This window comes from Lycorma delicatula, chromosome 13, assembly GCF_047948215.1.
Source record: "Lycorma delicatula isolate Av1 chromosome 13, ASM4794821v1, whole genome shotgun sequence".
NCBI classification, from domain to species: Eukaryota; Metazoa; Arthropoda; class Insecta; order Hemiptera; family Fulgoridae; genus Lycorma; species Lycorma delicatula.
Window position 1 is genome coordinate 4665210 of NC_134467.1, and position 24404 is coordinate 4689613.

The 24404-nt window shown below is 29.9% G+C and overlaps 1 protein-coding gene across 4 annotated transcripts in view; it reads left to right on the top strand.

The window, feature by feature from the left end:
* LOC142333642 (protein Loquacious-like) overlaps positions 1-23721 on the top strand; it is a 61899-nt gene extending 38178 nt beyond the window's left edge. For 3 of the 4 annotated variants that reach the window (XM_075381007.1, XM_075381008.1, XM_075381011.1), the window contains 4 exons: positions 82-382; positions 15786-15935; positions 21123-21234; positions 23062-23721. In XM_075381007.1, coding sequence (XP_075237122.1) covers positions 82-382; positions 15786-15935; positions 21123-21234; positions 23062-23198 — 700 coding nt within the window. In that variant the 3' untranslated portion in view covers positions 23199-23721. The remainder of the gene's footprint in view (positions 1-81; positions 383-15785; positions 15936-21122; positions 21235-23061) is intronic. The other variant, XM_075381012.1, reaches the window with a different exon arrangement.
* The last annotated feature ends 683 nt before the right edge of the window (positions 23722-24404 follow it).

Consider the following 24404-nt stretch of genomic DNA (forward strand, 5'->3'; position numbering starts at 1 on the left):
CGATTATAAAATATTATTTATGTTTAAATACGTAGCCTTATAAACATATTCATCGGTTAAATTATCAATTTCTTTTCTCAGATCTAATAGAATGATGTCACCTTACGATGATAAAATCGGTGGTAATCCGATCGGATTGGTTCAAGAATTGTGCATGTCACGACGTTGGCCACCACCATCGTATGAAACCGAACATGAAGAAGGTTTGCCGCATGAACGACAATTTACAATCGCTTGTATTGTTTATAAATATAAAGAAGTCGGTACCGGTAAATCAAAGAAGCTGGCCAAAAGACAAGCGGCTAATAAGATGTGGCTTAGATTAAAAGATATGCCGATCGAAAATAATAATCTACATTTTGGTCTGGAAGATGATGAAGAGGTATTTGATATATGTATATGCTTAATTATTTGTTACTTGAAATTGTACAGTTAGTATGTGTTGCTTATAGTTATTTCTCTCACTCTTTTTGTTTTCTCCTTCAAGTATTTTGATGTAGTTTCCTATTTAATAATAAAAAAGCTGGTGAAGGTCGCATAAGTTTCACAGATTTGACCTTGACAATTTTTATTTCAGATATGCTGCAGTGTTTTTAAATATTATTGCCTATTATTATTACTTAAAATTGATAAACTCAGTTATAAAATACAAAATGGAAAACAATATAAGAAATCAGTTTCTACAGTGTTTCTAAAAGTTCTAGCCGTATTTTACTGGTTTTATAAAGTGTACCAAATGTCACAGTATTTACCTCATGTAATAATTAATATTCCGTTATACGATTCTCTTACAAGGAAATATTTGAATTGTATCTTGAGCTCGAAAATTTAGTCTGTTTAAAGATATTAGACAAAAATCAGTAAAATGTGAACTCAGAAACCACTTCTCTAGAATTTAATACAATTAAGATATCATGCAAGAAATACGTTGGCCTAATTCAGTGCTTAATGATTAAGCTTATTAACACATCCACTGCTGGCTTTTCATAGGTGTATTAACCTCTTTGCTGAATTATATTTTTTGTTCACTTAAATATACTGGTTTTCAACATTTATATGTGTCTGAATAAAAAAACATTTGAAATTCCAGAAAACACAACCATGCATAGCGCATGGGAGATGAAAAAGCACTGGATTTATACCATCCATGCTGAACACTTGCTCGTATGTGGTTAAGCATACTTGTAAATTTCTTGTTCGTGGTAGCAGATTCTGTTAACTAATTTTCTAATCTTTTAATTACATAAACATGATTTATTTCTTTGTTTCATGAAAAAAGAAAGACCCAAGTTTATGGAATTTACTTATAAAAAGTTTACATTAAATTTAAGTACTATAAACCTGTCAGTTTATTCAATATATCAGTAATTGATTTAGAATTTTTTATTTCACTTTTTTATCAGTTAGATTAATTTACAGTTTATTTTCATTTACAGTTTATTTTCATCTGATTCCATCTATCATCTGATTTGTTTACGACCTGAAAATAAGTTAGAATAGATCCGACAAACAAGTAAACTTTCTGTTTTAAATGTGTAATGAAATGATACATTGTATATTGTTATGTTGTTATTTAAATGAATAATAATAAAATTGAAAATATTTAATTAACTACATTTTATTTTGAAAGATATAAACAATAATCTTCAAAAAGTATTGAAAATACTTTTTGAATGAAAATGAATATATAATTATAAAATAGATGTATTTATTATAAATATATATTTTTGTCAGAATTGATGAAAGTTCATGCAAATTTAAAATTCTAACAAAAAAAAGCAGGTTCAATGAAACTATGAATGAATTATGCACATTAACTAAGTCTGATGCACTAACATACAATACCAAGTCATCAGTAATATGCCAACAGTAGAGAGAAAAAAAGCCACTGTACTACCATGCATAAGTGTGTGGTCAGCAGGTTGCATGTATGCATAGACCACGCGCCTGCAAGTGCTCAGCACTGAATGTGTTATATTTTAAGCAAAATTTAAAGAAGAATTTTTTTTATATTTCCCTTGTTGATTGGGGGCAAAATTTAACAGAAGTTAGAAATTATCTACAGGCAAATATTTTTTTCAAGTTCAGTCAGTTTTTAATCTGTTTCATTTAACAAAAACTAAAACAATTTAGCCACATTCTCACCACCTAACAAGTAAATCTTGATCAACTTAAAAATTTCAGTAACGTAAACAAGTACTACCCGAGTACCAAATTTCAAATTCCTATGGCCCCCATAAAAAATTTTAATTTTAAATTATTTTTATTTTAAATACCGTACCCCCTTTTCTGAGTAAGTTGAAATTAATTCAGTACCTTGTTTATAGAATTATTTGAACCAGATTTCAAATTTTAATGTTCACACAGTCCAGAAATATGTCAAAATATAGGCTACAAACATTTACACATCCTTTTCAAATTTTCAGTAGGTTTTTTATGTTTACAATTAAAAGGGGGTTGTGAAATGTAGAGATTTACAAAAAGAAACCTTACTGAAGATTTTGACTGATCACTTTACTTTTCCTTATAAGAGGGTTATTTTTTTTCAAGGTCCGATCAGTCATGAAATTAAAACCACAGTGAAAATAAAAAATTTTTTATTTGTAACAAGTACTTATATAGTTACGCTATCTCTTTACATAGTCGCTACTCCGATTTAGACATTTGTCATAGCATGGTATCAACTTTCCAATACCCTCGTCGTAGAACGGAGCCGCCAGTGTTTTCAGCCATGTTTCTACGCTGGTCTGCAGCTCGATGTCTGTGCAAAAATGTTGTCCTCCTAGCCAGCGTTTCATGCGAGCAAAGAATGAAAATCAGATGGAGCCAAGCCCGGGCTGTATGGTGGGTGATCAAACACTTCCCAACGAAAATGCTGCTGGAGCTTCTTTGTTACAGCTGCAGTGTGCGGCCGAACTTTGTCATGGAGAAAGACAATGCTTAATGACAACATTCCTCTCCGCTTATTCTGAATTGCCCTTCGTAGACATTGAAGAGTCATGCAGTATGAGGCTGCAGTGATGGTCATGACACAATCCATGAATTCTACCAAGAGAACGAACTGCATTCTGGTCCCAGAACACAGTAGCCGTACACTTTCTGTTGGAGAAGGATCGCTTCAACTTCTTCGGTTTACTGGAAGAATGAGAATGCATTCGCTGTTTGGATTGTTATTTTGTTTCTTCAGTTTCGAAATGGACCCATGTCTCATCCCCTGTGACAATTTTATTCAAAAAATCTTCCCCTTCATTGTGGTAGCGCTGGAGAAACGTAAGGGAGACGTCCATTCTCATTGTTTTGTGATGGTCGGACAGCATCTTGGGAACACATCTTGCACACAGTTGTGGTACTGAAGTCTCTCACTCACAATGGTGTAGAGAGCTAACCTTGAAATTTCAGTTAATGAATCACTACAGAAATTGTGAACCGACAATTTACTCGAATTGCCTCATCCACTCGCTCAATGAGATCATCGGTTGACACTCGCTTTCTTCCCTGACCGCCTGTATCATGAACATCTGTACGTCCTGCTCTAAAGTTCCTGCACCATTGTCGCACTTTGCTGTCACTCATTAAAGTTTCACCATACATATTACTTATTTGTCGATGAATTTCAGCTGCATTACACCCCTCAGCCTGAAGAAATCGAATTACCGCACGCACTTCACACTTGGCGGGAGATGCTATTGTATGTTTACTTGCCAGCTGCGTGTTCAGAACTAAACGAAGTGTCGCGGCGTGATTGAAGGCCATACTAGAGATGCTGCGAAACACATAAGCGCAAAAGTTCATCCGATTTTTGCCCAGGTTTTTATTTCACGACCGATCGGACCTTGAAAAAAAATAACCGTCGTATAATAAGAAAGAGAATTTTTGTGATAAAGTGCATTAATTTATGGTAGCAAAACGTGGAAACCCGGAAAAAGAATATAAAATATGAAATCAGATTTCAGAGAAGAGAAGTTTGTGGCTGAATCTTCAACAAACTAGATTGTTTGCCATTTAATAAGACATCAGGTTTGGTTAATATTTTAATGATACGAGACATATGTAAGGAGGAAGTTAAAAGGTTGGAATTATTACACCCCTCAGCCTGAAGAAATCGAATTACCGCACGCACTTCATACTTGGCGGGAGATGCTATTGTTGTAGAAATGTTTACGTGCTAGCTGTGTGTTCAGAACTAATGAAGTGATGTGGCGTGTTTGAAGGCCATATTAGAGACGCTGCGCAAATGTTCATCCGATTTTTGCACCGGTTTTTATTTCGTGACAGATCGGACCTTGAAAAAAGAATAATCCTCGTATTTCCAAAAAAGTAAAAGCAATAAATTATCCAAATTAAGTTCAAAAAACATATCGCTTTTTTACTACTAACACGTATTCTTGTTTAACTGCAACCTGGCAGAGAAATTGTGGTAGCTGCCTGTATGGTGCATCAAATATTTTGAGATATTTGAATATATTTTGGTTTATCAATTTACTTCCTGTTAGATTCATAAAAAGTAATCAAAATCTAGAAAGTTAAAAAAATTGAGCAGACTCCATCTGAGAAATGAATGCTTGTGAAACACTTAACCAGACTACGTCCATCGTCCTTGTTATATAGGAACTATCTTATTTTGCAGAAACAATATAGTTCGGTAGTTAATGTAAGTAATAACTACCTAACAATTCTATTATACAATTTTGGTAAAAGTCATTCCTAGAACACAGCTGTGTAATAAATTGAAAATAACTATTATTTTATCACAATAGCAATATTTTCTTGTATTTCCTTTAACTTTTTATCGCATTAGCTTAACTCTTGAATGACCATAATCTTGTAATCATAAAAAATTCACATCCAAATCATAATTTTCATAAATGATTATCCAGTATAAATCATTACCATTTGTTATTATCATTGCCATTGCCATTTATTATTTAGATTTTACGTGTAATTAGCTAAAGTAGTTTATCAAATGTTTTCAAAATCATAAAATATAAAGACATGGAAAAGAAATTTATTAACATTACAGAAAACATAAGCAGTGCTTTGCTTTCTCAAAACAGTTAAAACAAATTTCTTTTTTTTCCCAAAATTTTATAATTATTACATTTGGCATCTTATAAATAAAGTAGCATTACACATTATCAGGTTTTTTCAAACGTTTCTTGTTAATTTCATTTTGAATTATAAATATCTTATATTTTTTATTCTAACATCAGTTTTCAGTGTTTAATCTAAGGAAATTTTGTATAATTTTACAATTATTTATTTTTTTCTTTAAATTAGTAGAACTATTCTTCCAAATGCATTTTGGACATAATTATCAACCTCTTCTGTGATTTAGTAGCAAGTTTTGTGATGCTGTTTGTAATATTGTAATTATTAATATTAACATAACATGCGTGTCCTGTTTATATGAAATTTTCTTTTTGTATATATTACCTTACCGGTATGTGTTCATTTTATTTGTAAATGAATGTACATCCAATTTATCCAAACCATTATTTAATTCAGTCACTGAAGTTGAATTTTGTGTAATTTTCACTAGCTGTATTGCTGCACTGTCTTATGTATCTTTTTGTTCTTATTCTAAAAATCCAAAAAGTAACCTCTATTTTGTATCTATGATGATTTTGTTTATTTTGCTCTATATTTTAGGTAGTATTTTGCCTATAAATATGGGACGGTTAATATGTCACATTTGATCTTGAAAAATTTAATTTAAATGTCTCATAAGGGAAACTTTCAATGGGTTATTAATTTTTACATGAGGTAACATTTTTACATTCGGCACCAGTTAGTGACGTCACTAGAACCTCTAGGAACCCTCTCTAGAAATAGACTTGTAAATTTTTTTTAATATTTGTTATCTAAATTCAATTTCTAAAATCATTTTCTGTTTGTATTTCATAATTTATTTGATCTATTTTAAGTAAAAATAATAAGTTGTTAAATTTAAAAAAACAGTGATATATATAAAATAAATGTATGTCACGGCCAAAGCCAGGAAAGTTTTGCATCCCTTTGTCGCCCTTTTTTATTCCTATTTTTTCAATGTAGCTGTCAGCCAATTATGACATACATGGTAACTTAACATGAATAAGAAAGTTGCACGTTTCTTTTGTTTGGAGCGGTTGTATATATTGCGAATAAATATAATGTCGGTTGTAGTGTAATTCTTTCATTTTTAAAGGCAAGTTTTAAATTCATATTATCAATTTTGAATATGGTGAAGTCAATAAAGTTGAACTATATGTTGTTTTGTTTTAATATTCTGCCGTAAAATATAGATTGGTGAATGATAGGCACCATTAAAACATGGTGGATACTCCACTAAAGAAATATGACTGATTATCTCTGAAAGGCCTTCGGGAAGAATAATTTTATTAATTTGAAAAAAATCTCTTCATATTTAATAGTTCTGATCGTTAATGATTTTATTGCATTTCCTTATAACAGTTATGCCATTGACATATGATGCATTTACCAAGGATTCACTGTGATTTCAGTAGTTTTGACCTCAAGAGAAATATATGTTCGTTTTATGTTGTTTTATATTAAGTTTTACTGATATTCATTTATTACACTAAAAATAAATGAATAGTTTTATAAATATCAACCCCTGCATCATGAAGGAGGTTCTGAGTTTAATTCTTTTTTCACACTGTCAAATTTGTAACTGAAAAAGAAATTTATAAATTTGAGTTATAACTTGACTGGCTTTGCCCTGGACAGATATTTCATTTTAATATGACATTCATTTTTTTAAATATTATTACTATTATTTTTACTTAAAATGGATTATAAATAAGTTCTGATATAAAAATAGGAAATGATTTTTGAAATCGATTGTATGTAACAAATTTAGTAAGTGATTTTAGAAATCTGTTTCTACTTGTGATTAGCTGTACTCCGATCGGCCATCTTCATGAAAGATGTACAACACAATTGATATTGCTGCCGATTAAAAAATTGAGACGGTGATTTGCTCGAGGAATTATTACTGGGATAACTCTGCTGTGAAATATTCTGCAATACAAAATTTGTGAGGAAACAATGTTTTATGATTTTGCATAGTACACATAATATTTTTTTAAAGCTATGATAAGTCTGCTGGGAAATTTTTGATGAAACATTTTCAGTCGCTTCTTATATGTATTGTGCGACTATGTTACTGCGTTGACATATACATTCATATCACCGAAGATGCTATCTATTAAAGTTCAATGATATTATTTAAAAAAAGTTGTTTCTTAATAGATTGTGCGAGTATGCTTTACACAGGTGAGTTAGCGATTGTGGTTAGATTCCCTTTTTTTGTTTACATTTAATTTTAAAAAGGAAAATTGAGAAAATTTTGCTTAAAATTATGGAAAACAACATTTGAGACCTTTGAAATTGTATAAAGTGAAAAATGTTTTATCAAGAGCAATCTGTGTTAGTTTTGCAAATGGTTTTAGATTCCCAAGAAGGGAATGAGTCAGTAGAGGTGATGAAAGAACAGGCTTTGAACTCGAGACATCCTGAAAGGCCAAATGTTTTAATTAGATTATTGCTTATTAAAATATTTGACGTGGATACCACATGACTTCCTTGTACACTATTTAATTATACATTCACATTTTTAAAACTACATAAAAAAAAATTTCACCAATAACTTCTGATTTTTTTTTATCGTTATTATAGAATTATTATTTATTGTAAAACATTTTACAATTGGAGGTTAATAATTATTAATAAGTCCATGTATTTAAATTAAAAAAAATAAAAGGAAATGAAGTCAGATTTGAACCGATTTGCCTTCTCCTTGTAAGATCCAATATCTCAATTAAAATTTTATTTGGTTATAACTCTGGAACCAATGAAATTAAGTACCGCGTATGATAAATTGCTGAAAAGCTCTTAAGGAGGGCATGTTACTACAATTTTTTTTTGATTTTGGGCTTTTTGGCCACTTTTGGTCCAATCAATTGCAATCAAAAGGGGAGGTTCACAACTAGATGTTAGAACAATCCTAAATCCAAAATTTCAACATTCTGTGACTAATCATTTTTGAGTTATGCGAGATATATATGTACGTACAGACGTCATGCAGAAACTAATCAAAATGGATATTTCCGTTAAATCTGAAAACCGAAATTTTTCATGATTACAATTCTTCCTTGAACTTCACACAAGAAAGTAAAAATTGATTCTTTATGAACACCCTAACGACAAAATATCTGAATGCAGCATTACTGAGTTTGAAGAAACCTAGCGTTCAATAATTAAAACTAAAAATCACAAGTGAAATCAGCACAACTTCATTTTTTTATGCCTGTGCTATTGTTTTTTTATACGTGTTAGAAAATGTCACTGTAAGCGGTAAAGTTAAAGACGTTGTACAACGGGTCACTCAAATGGATTTTGGTTTCCGCATAACTTCTTATCTATTTCCAAAGAATGCGTCAGTTTATTTTTTGGTTGTCATTTTCGGGAAAAATAAAGAAATTCACTTGCACACCCTACTCGCTTGATTTAGTATCGGCCGACTTTTATTTTCTAAAATAATGCAATGGGAAGGTCAAAATGCAGGGATATTGATGTAGAAGCTAACACTGTAGGTAATGAATATTTTTTATTTATTTTGTATTTTTTAACGCTCCAGTCAGAAAATTTAATTCTTACAGTGTTATAGTCCAGATTGCAAAAGTTCTATACTTGTTAAATTTTAAATAATTTGTGCAGAAAAGAAATGTACAATGTGTTTATTTTGAAAGTAAGAATCATCAAGAAAAATCATAGTCGTTGCCAGGAATTATGTAAAGGATTAATTTTAATCAGGTGGTTCTTTACTTTTTAGATAGTTTTTGTACATACAGTATATTAAGCAAACTATGGAAGCTTGTCTTATATGCCAGATTTTTATTCTGCTACCTGTGTCAGATTTAGAACTATTGAAATTTGTACGACTTGTTTGTCTAACTATAATGAATATACACATCCACATTAATTTATTAGTTAAATTCTGTTGTACTGTACTGCATTATCCACTTATATATCATCAGCTAAAAGTTAGAATATAAGTTTTTTACATTAATTATATTCGATTGCATGAAGTATGTCGTTAATTTTGGCTTATTTTTTCTTTCGGTGCAGTGTTTTGTAAACAGTATTTTAGATTGATTTTTGTGAAGGTAAGTTAACATTTTCTCTTTCTTTATTATAGTTATTAATCAGACTGTAATGCATCAGTTATTTTATTTATAATTAAGAAAAATTTTTTTTTTTAAATAAAAAAAAAGCCTAAATCTTGTGTATGGGAATACAGATTATACTAATTTTCTATCGTTCATTTCATTTCTTATTTATATTTTCTTAAATACAATCTGTACAAGAATCGTGCAGCGATGAAGAAGTAGAAGTAGAAGAGAGAAGAAAGAACAGTTCTGATTAAAAATAGAGTGATACAAGGATTTAGTGTATCCCTAATGTTTTTTTACTTGTTCGTAGAAGCAGCAGTATGGTAACCAAAATACAAGTTTAAGGGTTTAATAACTAACTATCTAAGGAGAAAAAAATTAAAATAGTTAAGATACATCAGTGACATCATTCAGGTTGAAAACAAAAATGTGATAAAGTTTGAACGGCAAGAGTTTGTATTTGGAAAAAAATTAATTTTAAATATAAATAATGATACAACAAACGTATAGAAGTGTGTAACAGAAAGGAACCAAGATGATGAAAAAATAATAAGATATGTACATGAACATAATTTACTGAAATAGTCTTTTCTACTTTTTAAGAATAAAATTACAAATTAAAACTGTACAGTCAAGTAGAGTTTCTATACAGAAAAAATACTGGCTCGTATTAACTAAGAAAAGGTTACAAGCTTGGAGCCCTGAAATGTAATATTTCAGGAAAGGATTTTAAGAAGAATCGAGTAGAGAAAAATTTAGGACAGGTTGTTTTAAAGAGGTGAACAGATCGGTGGGTCTTTATATTGATATCCAAGTTTAATTAATTTGGTAATAAGGGATGTATAAACGCTTAAAGCTGTAGTTGCAGAAGGGAAAGAACATTTTATTTTATATTTAAATTCTCATCCTATTTCCGTTTACATAATCCTCTATTTCCAGTTAAATGTTTGACTTCCTGATTGCTTTTATTTCCTTCTAGAAAATGTGTATTTTTTGCACTTTCCATCTTCACCGTTTAATCAATCCTTCTTTCATTTGCTGTCTCCGTTTTTTCTTCACTTTTCACTTTGTCCATCTTTTTAATATTCCTCCATAACCACAGTTCAAGTGCCTCCAGTCTCTTTTTCCTTTTACTTATCCATTTTTTCCCGTTCATATAGTGCTGACACTTCCCACAGCACCTCTACCAGTCTTTTTAACTACATTTTACTATGTAGTGGTTGTTACTTTCTATTAAATATTTGTTTTTTTATTTTATTTTACTTAAGCAATTCTTCCTGCATTTGAATGAATGAAGATTAATTGGCTTATTGTATCCTACTGCTCTTACTTCTGTTTTTCTTTTGTAAGTTTTCATGCCATATTCTGTCATAATGTGTTCAAATTTTGGAATCATCACTCCTAAACACCATGTCATCTAAAAATTTTGAATAATTTATTCTTCTTTCTCTTAACAGTAACTCCTTTATTTTATTCTAGATCGTTTATGATTATATCTTAATGTATATTTCATTAATTAAGCTCCAGTCTTGATTTTATTTTACTGTCATCATCATTTCCACAGCATAAAAACCGTTCTGATTTAACAGTTGTTATAGAGTGAATTTTGTATTAAAAGTAAGAGATTTTTTATTAGTCTATAACACCGGTTCCATTTTATTCAGTTTCATTTCCAAGTCGGATTTTTCCAGAGTATTATACTATATTATTTCTCACAGATTCTTAAATATGTTTTTTTTTTTCATTAATTTATTTTGTATATTTTTTTAAATACTTTTTATTTCTATTTTTCCTGCAGTATCTGTCAGCAATGATCGCTTAACAACTGAAATTGCCATCTAGTTTTAGAGTTTAGGTGAAAAATTTAGCATAATCTTGTTTTCCAGTTATCGTCATATACATTCATGTAAAAAAAATTAAAAATTTTAAATCCATCAAAATTAAATAACAAATTTTGTACTGTACTTAGCACCAATGTATGTAATCATTTTAAAATAGATTCACTGTATTCATTACCAATTTTAATTTTGTTGATATACATAATACTTAACAATATTTAATTAAAAGACATGTTTTGACCGTTTATTCTCTTTTACATTAATTTGATTGTAAATGCATATATTATAATTAAAAATCAATGCTATATTTTATTTTTACAGACTAACAAAAAAAAATAGATTCTCAATTAAGCCTTATCACAAAACTGACAAATTTTGATTTTTTTTTAGAGAAATTTTGGTTTTTCCCCCAATAGGTGACAAGAGAAAATTTGTTAATTTTTTTAATCGTTATTATCAACCAAATTGGTGAGGAAATACTGTCTGTCATACAATAACAACAGTTTCTTTACGTTGGCCTTGCCATTCCCTTTTAATAAATATATATATATATATTTTATTAGATCAGAAAAGTACAGAATAAATAAAGTAGGATGACTTACCTTATTCCACTATATATATGCAGGAGCGTTATCGCGATATACTCGCATTATCAGCTGCATTATATATTCATCTCAAATTACATTACAAACTTCATAAAATATTAACATTTATTTATTTTATTCAAAATCTTTAATCTTTTTATTATAATTTTTTATTCGGTTAAATTAAAATTAAATTGTAAATTTTTTACATATGTAGAATTTGACATCAAGGCATGAAATTAAATTAAAATTAAGTTTATAATAAGTGCTGGAAATGTCCACCATGATTTTCAATGCATGCATCACCACGTTTTCATACATTGTATATAACCTTTTCATTGTAGCAGCAATGATTTGATATACAGTCCTCCATATTTTTTTTAAGTTCATAAAGTGTATATGGGTTGTTTGAGATACATTATGTTTCAAAAACCCCACAATTAAAAATCAGGAGTCCTCAGTTCCGGTAAACAAGGAGGCCGTAGACCACGAGCAATTATCCACTCATCGAAGAAATTGCACACTACTGTTTGCCATTTGTGCAGTTGCTCCATCTTGTAGTCAGCAATCACTTTCATCAGCATGTAGCAAAGCTACAACTGCATGATTATTTCTTGATATCGTTTAGTTGTGATGGTCTCCAAAAAAAAGATAAGCCCAAAAATTCTCCAACAAGATAAACCACTCCACCACACTTCAATTTTTTTGCAAATGAAATGGCTGTTCGTGGAACTCATGTGGGTTCTCTGAAGACCATATTCTGTTATTTTGACTTAACATATCCTCTAAGGTGAAACCAAGCTTCACTGCTTGAAAAACCTTGTCTTGAACAGATATGTCATTTCAAATGAAATTTCTAAACCACCAACAATATTGCATTTGCTTTTCCTTATCTGGTTCTTGGAGCCGATGACTTAAGTTGATCGAGTACGGATGTAATTTAGAACTTTAGTAGCGTTATGAACACTTCTATAAGATAGCCCAATATAGTTAGAAAGTTTTTGAAGAGATGTTTTTGGAGAATGAAAAAGCGTTTCATTTATCGTCTGCAGACTGTCGTCAGTTAAAACACTTGGACGGCCGGTACGCTTACCGTCATGCACACTACCCGTTATCCTGAAAACAATTAAATAAGCGACATATAGTGGATTTGTTTGGCATATTAGCATCTGGAAAAACATTTTAAAAATCTTGACACTTAGCGTACGATTTCAATTCACAGTAATTCACAACAATAAAAAACCATTGTTCTTGCATAAAAGACATTGCTGCTCAGACTAAACAAACTGCTTGGTACCACGCCCACTATTGCCTGGAGGCATGATCTAGCAGTGCTACCATACACTACTCTGTCACAAAATATTACCCTAATTAAAATATCTTTTACAAATGTATCTGTCATTCCTACAAAGCAGAAAAATTTTGGTTGTGTAACTTTACGATCTCCTGTATAATTTAAAAAGAACACAAACATGCATTTCACTTCTGACTTGTGAACACCATCCCTGTGAACACCATTGCAAACATTAACGTTTTGTCTCCAGATCATAAACTGAAAGAACAAACTATCATAACATGATTCAGTAATTCTGATTTGAGTTCCACTCATTCCAAAAAAAATCAACTGCTGCAATTTTTCGTGAGCTTCACTGTTTTGCAAGATTTTTTCGGTACAATTTTCTTAGAAATTCTTCTCATTCCTAGATATTCAGTTATTTTTAGGCAAACAGTTTATCTCATTGAAGTTAATTTTTTTTTTTGCAAAGATTTTCACTGTCAATCTTCAATCAAAAGTAAAATTTCACACATCCTGGTTCTATTGACGTTTGTCCATAAGGTTGATTGTCAACCTTTGTGGTCTTCGTTTCAACATTGGTTCTGTCTCCAGAAAACATTTTAGACCGACAAAAACTTGTTATACCAATTGTAACACAAAAAAAAATGGCATAAAATTATACAATATTTTTCGATTTAATTTCCATTAAGAGAAAGAAAAACTTGTCTTCTTCACTTATTATACCACAATTCGAGGTTGAAAAATCACATTGATGTGCCTGTTGGATTTAAAGTGGCTGGAGGACCAAGATCACAGCTAGTGTGTCGTATGTGTACTGCCGGGCTACAATGTCACACTGGGGAAAATTAATTTCTTTATTGTCCAACTGCATGCGCGCGCGCGTGTGTGTGTGTGTGTATTTGTATGCCTTGGTTTCAGTGACAGTATTCTTTCAGTATATCTTGACTGGCACCAAACTTCCCATTATTTTCTTCCATTCATTCCTTCCAATTCTCCCCAAATATCCAACTACGTATTTCTAGGGTGATCCCTTTCTCCTCCAGTCAGCCAAATAAATTTTGTATCGTATCTCTCACTTATTATTTCCAGCGCCTTATTTGAATGTGTTCTCCATTCGCTCTTCTTCCACATTCAAAAGAGCTTAAATTCTCTGTCAGAAGAATTTCTGTTGAAAAATCCACAAATATCGCTCATTATTAGATGTCAATGTCCAGTATACAATCAGTTATTTTGACTAGCCTCTGCAAGTTTTATATATTTTCATTTTGATATGTCCACTTATCTGGTTACTCTTAAGAGAGTAAAAAATACTTTAAGTATTTAGAGTATTTTATTGATAAAAATTGTTTTGTTAATGTTATATTTTTTATCAATCCTCATTCTTTGTTTATTGTTCCTGATTTTTCCTTTAATGAGTATTCTGCATCAGACACAAGCTCAAATTCCAAAAAGCTGTTAATTTTTTTAGTAATAAAATCAGTATCGTACATCCCAGGTGTTCGTTCTTGTTGATGTAATACCATTTAAGCGCTGCTTTACTTCTCTGCCATTACCTTTCCATCCTAATTTTTTTTCGAAATCTTTCTCCCGTTCAATGTCACATTTGTATCCAATTTTCCTTTTTTTTAAATATATTCAGTTATTTAACCGTTGATCCCACCTTTCATCTCTACTTATAAATTCCATAACATTTACTGTTTTTAAGAGGTAGAATTGTCGACCCAAACAACTTGGAGGATTAAAATCTTTCTTCCCTTAGCCGATAAAGTTTGCCTGTCAGGCTTTGAATACTTGTCGTAATACAGGATAGAATTTTGTAGTGCCGGCACGTTCAGTGCTTTTTCTAGTATTTGTAGCCTGATAAATAAGGTGCTATTTACAAATTAACATATAAACAGCCATTCTCCTAAACTTTCTAACTCCAATCGTTACAGGCAGCTGCTTGATGAGATTTTATGAAAGTTCATGTAGGAGATCATTGACTTGACTTCTATCTTACTTGGATCTAGTTCATTCGCTTGTGTGTGTGTTTGGTTGCTTTTTTAATTTAACTGTACAACTTTTTGTAGGAAAACCTGGCTGGACAAAATGTAAATGACATTTTTCATTTGTATTTCACCATTTTATGGACACTTTACTTTTAATCATGTTTATTTACTTGTCATTTATCAATCTTAATGATAAAATATGATGTGAATGTCACATTTTGTTATAGTAAATTGTAAAGATTGATTAAGAAAAAATCTTTTAATGACTGTAAGTTGTATTTTCTTTCATTTCTTTATTCGCTTAGTTTAAAGCTTAAAAATAATTATTTCTTTTGGTATTATTTATAATTAGTTAAACGGGCGATGATAACACAAAAGCGGTTTTCGCCCCAAAGTTAAAACATTGTATTGGATATATATCAGTTTTTTCTTTCTCATGTTAATATTTAGGAGAATTTAATAATTCAAATGTTATATTTGTAGCTGGTGTGGGCATTATAGGAAGCCTGGATCTGCCTGTTAGGTATTCAGCCTCTCTAGTTGGGCCTGATGTCTATCATCCAGATAGGAATAGAGTCCTTGGCAAGGCCCACTGGATGGAACTGCTACTATACAAACATTTGTGTATTCATATCTTTCATTAATTTTTATTTATTAATGTCCATTTTTTGTAATTTTTTATTAACACGCATAAAAAAAATACTGAATATACAGTTGTTTATATTTTGAAATTAAATTGGTATAAAATATGTGCTAGGTTTTTGTGCGATCAGTTTTTAACCGATAGGTTTTTGAGTTGTATTTTTAACTGTCTTATTTTCTATTTCTGTAAATGTATAAGTAAATCATTGTTGATGGCGATGAGTATAAATTTAAAAAGAAATATATATCGTGTGTTATAACAGATATCACAACGTATGTCGAACATCAACATTGATTACGGCGATTTGAAGGATACTAGGATTTCTACATTGAATCCGCAACATAGCCAGAAAGTATCGCAGTTTCACAAGAATTTGAAATCGTCTTATGGACCTAAACTTAATGAACTTCAGGTACCGTATTTTCCTTTTTAAAAAATAAATGAAGAAATATATAGCTGATTGGCTTTATTTTTTTCTTTGATAAGAAAAAATAAAAAAGGGTTTTAGATTTGTCGGGTTTTTTTTTATTATTTACATGTGATAAATTTAAAAGACTATGTTAGGAATCAAATATTTTTTTATGGTGAAATTAATAAGTACTTACAATGAATAACTGAATAATTTATATATCAATTTTTTTACACATATATAACATGTAAAAAAATTTTGGAATTCTCAGCTTTTTCTCGCTGCTAATCATTACTGAAGTGAATAAATAAAATCACTATTAGTTTAACGCATAGCACATATTTTTTTCCTTCTTAATTTCTAAAATTGCTTGTTTATTTCAAAATAAGAATAAAAGCCTCTATTTTTCAACGCGTTTTTATAAACTAATGTATTTAATCGGGTATCCCCCAAAATAATAATGCAGTTTGCTTATTACAATTTTAAAAAAATATATTACTAAATAATATCTAAATAGTAAGTTGATGGATTTAAAATTTATGTTAACATTTTTTCTGTTTTCTTAATTACAATTATTTTAGCAATTCCTTGAAACAGTGCCTCTTATCTCTTGTAGTTTTTAATTGTTGTGGGATCCGTTTACATAAAAAGTAAATAAAAACAAATTAATTTACACTAGAATATAGTAGGATTATTTTTAAAATAAGAATAGATATAAATGATTCTTATACATACACACATACAAACACAAGTTGATTATTTGTAATGCAACCTGATCAAGAACATGTTTGTGATGTTGTAACTAGTATGCCAAGCTCTTGAATGTTCATTTGTTTAGTTTTATTAGTAAATTGATCGTTTGAGGAATTGTGTTGATGCAAGTCTGCTGTGTAACGTGCGAATTTAATTTCTAAAAAAAAGTGAAAGAACTTTGTAAAAAGTTTAATTGCAGAAAACATAAATGTACGACATTGTAAAAAATAAAGAATGGTTGATAGGTGAAAGAAATTCTAATTGTCAATGGTAGAATAAAAGCAAAAATGAAGAAATAATTCCATTTTATTTAAACGGTTCACGCATACAAAATAGTAAAATATTTGGATCTCCTGCAACAACAGACGAAAGAAATTGCGGCTAAGTTAGAAGATGTTTAGCGCTTCTACTGGATGGCTAGAGAAACTTCAGGTTAGGCCAAAGATGTAGACAAAGTAACTGTCAGCAACTAGAAAAATAAAATTAAGGAAATAAACTACGGGTTATAAACCAAAGGATGTCAGCAATTGCGATGAAACTGGTTTATTTTTCGAGCTCTACTAAAAAAAAACATTCGTATTGCGAGACAAACAATCCAAAAAAAGACTGACTATTTTGGTTTGAAGTTTTGCAGACGGTATGATACTTAAACCTTTAACATTAGGGAAATCTTGGAAGCCTCACTGTTTAAAAAATGTTGTTCATTTACCACTGAACAGCACGCAAATAAGAAGGTTTGGATGATGCCTAAATCAATGGAAAAATGGTTAGTTAAATAGAAATATTCTACTGTTTTTAGTCAACATATCCTGCCATCCTCATGGAAATTATTCTAACATAAATCTTGCTTCTTTCCTACAAACACAGCTAGTGTAACTTGGCTGATGGATCAGGAGGCTATTAGAAACTTAAAAATACATTTTTTGAAAAATCTTGCAGTCACTAGTTCCTAATATGGGTTCATTCAAGAACCGACATGTAAAATTACTGTTCTGGATACACTAAGGTGCATCCAGAACAAAACCAGCTCTTCATACAAGCAAGTTACAAGTAGTCGTTTTAAAAATGTGTTAAGGAAGCTGGTTTCTGCACGGAAAGTGATAATATTCCCAATACTTGTACAACAGCATTGCTACTCAAAGTTGAAATTTTACTGCAAGAAGGCGGTAAAAACATCTACCGCATTGAAGAATATGTAGCCGTTGACAATGATTTAGTAACTGAAAAAGAAGTTTGTCTGAAATTAGCAAGAATAAGAAAAGTGCAGAAGAAGAGGATACAGAAAACAAAATTAAGAGTTTTGTAGCAGCATCAGATATGCTCACGGCTGGAAGAATTCACAATTTGTATAAATAGTGATGTGTTAACTGCTAAAAATATTATTGAAAGCAAAACTTCCAAGAGTAAGTTATTAAAGCAGAAAACAGTACTTGATTATTTGTAAAAAATTTAGAAAATTATTTTATATTAGGATCAGTGTTAGTTCACATTGTGCTTTAGGCTAAGTGTATTTTTTATTTTTTAAGTGAGCTGTAACTAATGACAATGATTAGTAGGGTTTACTAACCCTACTAAGATAAGGGTTTAGAAACAATAAACACAATGAAATTGTATCAAATTGCTGAATTTATTGTTTCTACTGCACATGAATGAACTGACTACAAAAACTATTGAATCTATACTGAATTTGTCACGTAGCCTACAGTTGTCAAAACAACAGCTCCTAGCAACGGCAAACACATGTATATAGGCAGGAAACAGAAAATGCATTAGGAATGCAACAAAGATAAAAATAAGTGTTTTATATTTGTCAAATATGTGTTAATGAAAACAGTGTAGCTGCTACTCTGATAAGTCAAAATTTATACAGTAAACAGTATAATATTTATTGTTTAAAAATTTTAAAAGTAGTTACACAGTTTTTTAACAAATTTTTAAAATGCTTATAAAAACAACTGTTAATGAGTAACAAATAATGTGGTCTACTTACAAGTAATATGTTTCCAGAATATTCCAAATGCATATTGTTATCTAACTTCATTTTATATTCATATAATTCATTCTACAAGACCTCACTAAAAGTTAGCTTGATTTTGAATGAAACTGCAAGATGGAAACCTCTTCAAAACGTATTTCTTACTCGGCTCCATCAAATTCTGTTTTGGGGAGATTTTACTAAAGATATATAATATATACTTAATAACTTTCTGAAAATTCAAATAATTTATCAATGTACTGATCACTGTGCCGATTAAACTCGGAAACATCAACTTAAACTGCCAAACTCAGTAAGAGAAAAGCCTAGAACACTAACCAGTAGTAGCCTGTGGTGGGATCCCGAATATCATCGATCACTACATAATTCTACAATTACATCAATAGATAAAAAAAAACAAAAAACTTAATAATGAACCACCACAAAATGGTTGTCCAAAAGTTGTGTTATAGTTTTTGTGGTTATTAGGGTTTATGTTTTCTAAATTTTTAAGTTTTTATTTATTTTTTGTTTTTATTATTTGTTGATGTAATTGTAGAATTATCTACCAACTGATGATGTGGGATCCTGCAAAACTCTATTATTGGTATTAGTTATTTTTAGGTTTTTCTCTTACTGTGTTCGCCGGTTGTTTTTTAATATTTAATTAAATCATTTCTCAATAAATTGTGTATACATCTTTTTGAATCTGAACTGCACCAGGCAGAACCTTTGGTCAATAAGCATGGAACCTGTTGCAAAATTTCATAAAAAATGAAAATACATTAGGTGGTAATTGCAGTATAAATTATATAGACAAAATTTCAGAAGGTTCTTTTTAATTAGGTCCTTGCTTGCTTCACTCAATTAAATATAACAGTTGCAACCTTTTGTTTGGAGATGAGTTTTTCTTTATTTTGATAATAATAACCAAAATGTTATGTAAATAATTATTAAAAATGTTACAAGTTGTATTTGGTATGTAAGATAGTAAGATGCAATTTTTTTTATATACTCAATCTCAGTCTCATGTCCTTAATATCATTGTTTAAATCTACTTGCCTGCCGTTGAATATGTGGAAGAAAAACACAATTATAGTTGTGTATTATTATCTTAGTTATTAAACAATTGAAGTAAAATTGTAATTGAATGCTAAACATCATTCTTCTCCCATAGCTGCATATTAATTTGAGAACGATAATGAATGATCAGCAAATCACATTTTTACTGAAAGTATCAGTTCATTAGCGAACTAAGGCAGCTTTTTATTTAGTTGATTTATACTAATTATTAATAATTTAAATTACGACCAATTTCTCCAGCAGTAGATGTTTATATAATTGTTTTATTAAACCGGTGCATATTCTTAACCTGGGAAGTACTGTAATGATCTCTACAATGAGGGAAAGATTTTACTAGAAATGACGGTGTGTTTTTTTTGTTATATATTTTTGTTATTAACAAGTTCCTTTTTATTTAATTTTATTAAGAATAAACTAATTAAACTTGTAGTTAAGAAAAACAATTTTCAAAATTATAAACAAGATTAATTTTTTGTTAAAACTTAACACTAAAATAAATACATTATTTTTTGTATGAAAATTCATAATTTCTAAATTGAAATTTCCTCTTGTGCTAAATTTTTCTCATGTATTGTTTTGTTGTATTAAAGTACTTACTAATTATTAAAAAAAATTATTATATAGATTACAAAAATTTTAAAAACTCAAATTAAGCCTGCTTAAATTTGCTATTAGAATGACTGTCACAAGATTCATTTGCAAGCTAATGAATTCTACTTCATGTATATACATAAAAACTTATACCATTTCTGTCGGCAACAATTGTGGGACCGCAATACTAAACATACATTAACCAAACTTTACAGGTCGCACCCATATCCACGCCTTCATTATTGTTTTAAAACAAAAATTCAAAAGTTACCTTTTTCACCGTTTGGCATCATCAGTGTATATATATATATATGTACATTTATTTCCATTTTAAGTAATTGCAGACTAATTGCCCAATTAAAACTGCTGAGTGATTATTATTATAGCATGTGAAAAATAGCAAGCCTGACAAAAATTCAATTCAAGATCACTGCCACACCGCCATGGAGGTTAGCCGTATTGAAATATGATTTGAAGGCATTTTGGCTCTGAAATTTCATTCAAATTAGAATAGAGTATTACTGTTGGATATGCCCATTTTTCTGCTTTTAGAAAGGTGTACCTCTTATTAACATATTTTAAAACATTACCAACCAAGTGTAGTATAAATAAACAACTAATAAATTTGAGTAGACATCTCCATATCATGATTATATATCATTATATGTATATATAATCTTTCATTCTTCATTAGAAATTGTTAAATTTGATCAGCAAACTGAATGATATTTAGTTATTACTTTTAATACATTTTTATAAATATTTTTAGATTTTTTTTTTTGTTTCAGACTGTGATTCTGAAAAATTTGAATTTCAATTTTGTTCAATTCTTACAAGAAATTGCCACTGAACAACAGTTTGAAGTTACTTATGTAGATATTGAAGAGAAATCTATAACAGGTAAGAAAATAATTATAATAAATATGATTTTGTTTATTAAATAAAAATTTTATACTTGAACGAATAAGATTTTTTTTTTATATATGTATATATATATATATAATAAATTCTTTGACATCTGTTAATAATAAGGACATTAATTTTTTTTTTAAATATTAATGATTTAAAAATTAAATTGTTCAATTGCTTATGAGGTTTCCGTAGCTCAATTACTTTAGCCAGGTGTTAGCAACATTTTTTTGTTTATAATCATCCGTTTATGCCTACAATGCAAACAATTGAATGATCCAATTTACGATCTACGAGGAATAAGCGGTTATTTGTTGGTAAACAACCAATTCTGCTTAGGAAATTCTTAGGTAAATGTGACTTTTACGAGCCAAATATTAAAATAAGATGGTGGTACCATTTCATTTCAAGAAGGCCAAATAAATGTTAATGAAGAACATAGCGGCTGTAATCATTCATAACAAATGATTTGATTAAAAAAAAAAAATATTTTAGAAAACATTGCTGTGTTTATATTAGAAGTTGTTAAACCGATGTTTTTATGATTGAGTGCATGTTATAGTCGGTGATTATGCTGTGGATAAAAATTTTGAACCGAGAACCAAAGTGAAATTTTGCTTTAAGCTACGAAAATAGACTATAGAGACGTTCAATTCACCTTTGCTAGTTTGAGTGATGAGGTGATAGATCACACGCCATGTTTTGATCGGCATCATGCTTCAAAGCCAGAAGAATGTTGCTGGTGGACAACGAGCAATATGTAAGACCTTCCACTGGCGTTGTGGAAAAGATTTGGTAACTTGTGCACGAGGACTGTCTGTGGATGATCGACAACATTTGGTGAAGATTGTTGTCATTTGAGGGAGTATGTTCAGTGAAAGCGATCTTTGGTGCGAGACGATCTGGATTCTCTATTGTAATGATGTACCCTACTGCTGAACACTCCTTGTCTGTAATTTTCTTACAAAGAACTATTTGCTTTCGCTTCCACGCCAGCCTTACTCGCCATATTTAGCTCCTGCAGATTTCTTCCTTTTTCTGAAGGGAAAGATGCAGCTGAAAGGGCTTTACACTGTCGCTGAAATCTAGCACAAATCGCAGGTCATTCTTGACTCGCTTACAAAAGACAATTTCAAGGACATATTACAGAAGTTACTGGAACATTGGGATCGGAGCACAGGATACTGCTTTGAACTTAAATTTTTTTTCTTTAAAAAAAGAGCTTTTCTGGACACTTTGTGATGCTGCCTTATATACGTGGAAAATAAGTCTGCATAGATGAGGAAACTTTGGTATAACCTCAGTGGAATCGTACACATATTCTCGAGCAGCTCTGTAATTTTTGGATGAAAATAAATTTTTGTAATTTCTTACATCGAAGCAAGTGAACTCTAAATTGTTTGATCAGTAACTCGGTGCCCTGTGTAAATTTGTGTAAAAATTGCTCGTATCTCTTGAAACATAATAGACAGGATAAGATGTTATCTCCCTGTGCTTGGCTATTACACGGCCAGGATTTTTTGCCTCTATACATCGGTTCCTTCTCGGGAGAACGCCCTTTCTTTTATCATCATCGCTTATCTTTTTTAATTTTGAATTCCGATAATCTGATCCTACAGGATGTCATAGGGATGTGCCGACCCGGCATATCTTCATCGTTATTTGATAAAAGGATTCTTTGTTTCATTTGAGAATTTTGTTTCTTATCCTGCATATGATATTGCATTCAATAATTCTTAAGCCGGTATCCTAAAATATGGAGAAAACAGAGGTGTTTGATGGAATGTTTTAATTTATTAACCTTTTTTTTTTCTTCAGGTAAATGCCAATGTTTGGTTCAATTGTCAACATTACCGGTAGCTGTTTGCCACGGTTCAGGTAATAATTCCAAAGAAGCGCAAAGTGTCGCGGCACACAATGCGTTGGAATATTTGAAGATAATGACTAAAAAATAGTACGAATGGTTAGATTTCTTTATACCATCATCGATCGATGATCAGTTCAGTTCAATCACCTAATCGTGATTTGGTAATAAAAAGTAAGTTAATAAACGTAGTAAAACCAACGTTGAATGATAAATTGGTGTTAAGCAGTCAGTAATGATATTTTTATTATTATTATTTATTGAAATAAGGCTGCTAATGTTTTTTCTCTTTAATCAGTGTGGCTTTTTTTTAAACTATTATCTATAATTTATATCTGGATTGAGGAGCTATTTATTATTGTTGTTGTTCAGTATGTTATGTATTTTTATCTGTTAAATGTTAAAAAATATTTTTATTTTCTGCATTGTTGATGTATTACGTATTTCCATATATCCCTCATTTGCTGTTTAATGTAATATTAGAAGTAATATTGTTTAACGTAACTATTTTGTTGATATCTTTAATATTTTTTTTAGTATTGTTTTGTGATCATCTACTCTTTTAATTTTTTTCACATTTAATTTCCCTCATCCCCGACTTAATATTATCTCACTTGCATTCTCTATTCTCTCTATCTATGTATCTTTATTATCTCTATTAGTAATTGTTCTTTATAATATATAATAAATATATTTGTTAATAATTTTAAATAAATAAAAATATATAACAAACTAAATAATAATAAAAATAACAATAACATTTAAAAAAAGAAAAGAAATTGAAATATCTTGTATACCAAAATATTCTATAATATTTTATTAGTTTTTTTAGTATAGAAGTTTTTTGTTGACAATTACCTTGATATCGGTAATAATAATAATAAAATATTATTGACTGTTTATTGATTCGATTGATAATTTAATTGTTTTGATTTTTGTCTATTTGATGGATTTGACGGCTTGGTTTTTTGTTATTTTTTATTCACGGTTTATACTTATATTCATACATATTTGTAAATAATATGTAATGAATGTATACGTTTGTATTAAATGACTTAATGTTTATATCGGGTCGGGCCATTTTGATCGGAAATACCATATTCTTCTTTTTTTTTAATTTTTGTTTTATATAATGATTTAATAATGAACAACAGTTTTATTTATTTAACAGGTAGTTATTTTTTTAAGTAAAAAAAAAAACCATAAAATATACCTTTGTATAAATTTATGTTTCCATAATGTAACTTACATTATGGAATGAGTTGAAATTGTTTATTTTCCTTTTGCAAAAAAACAG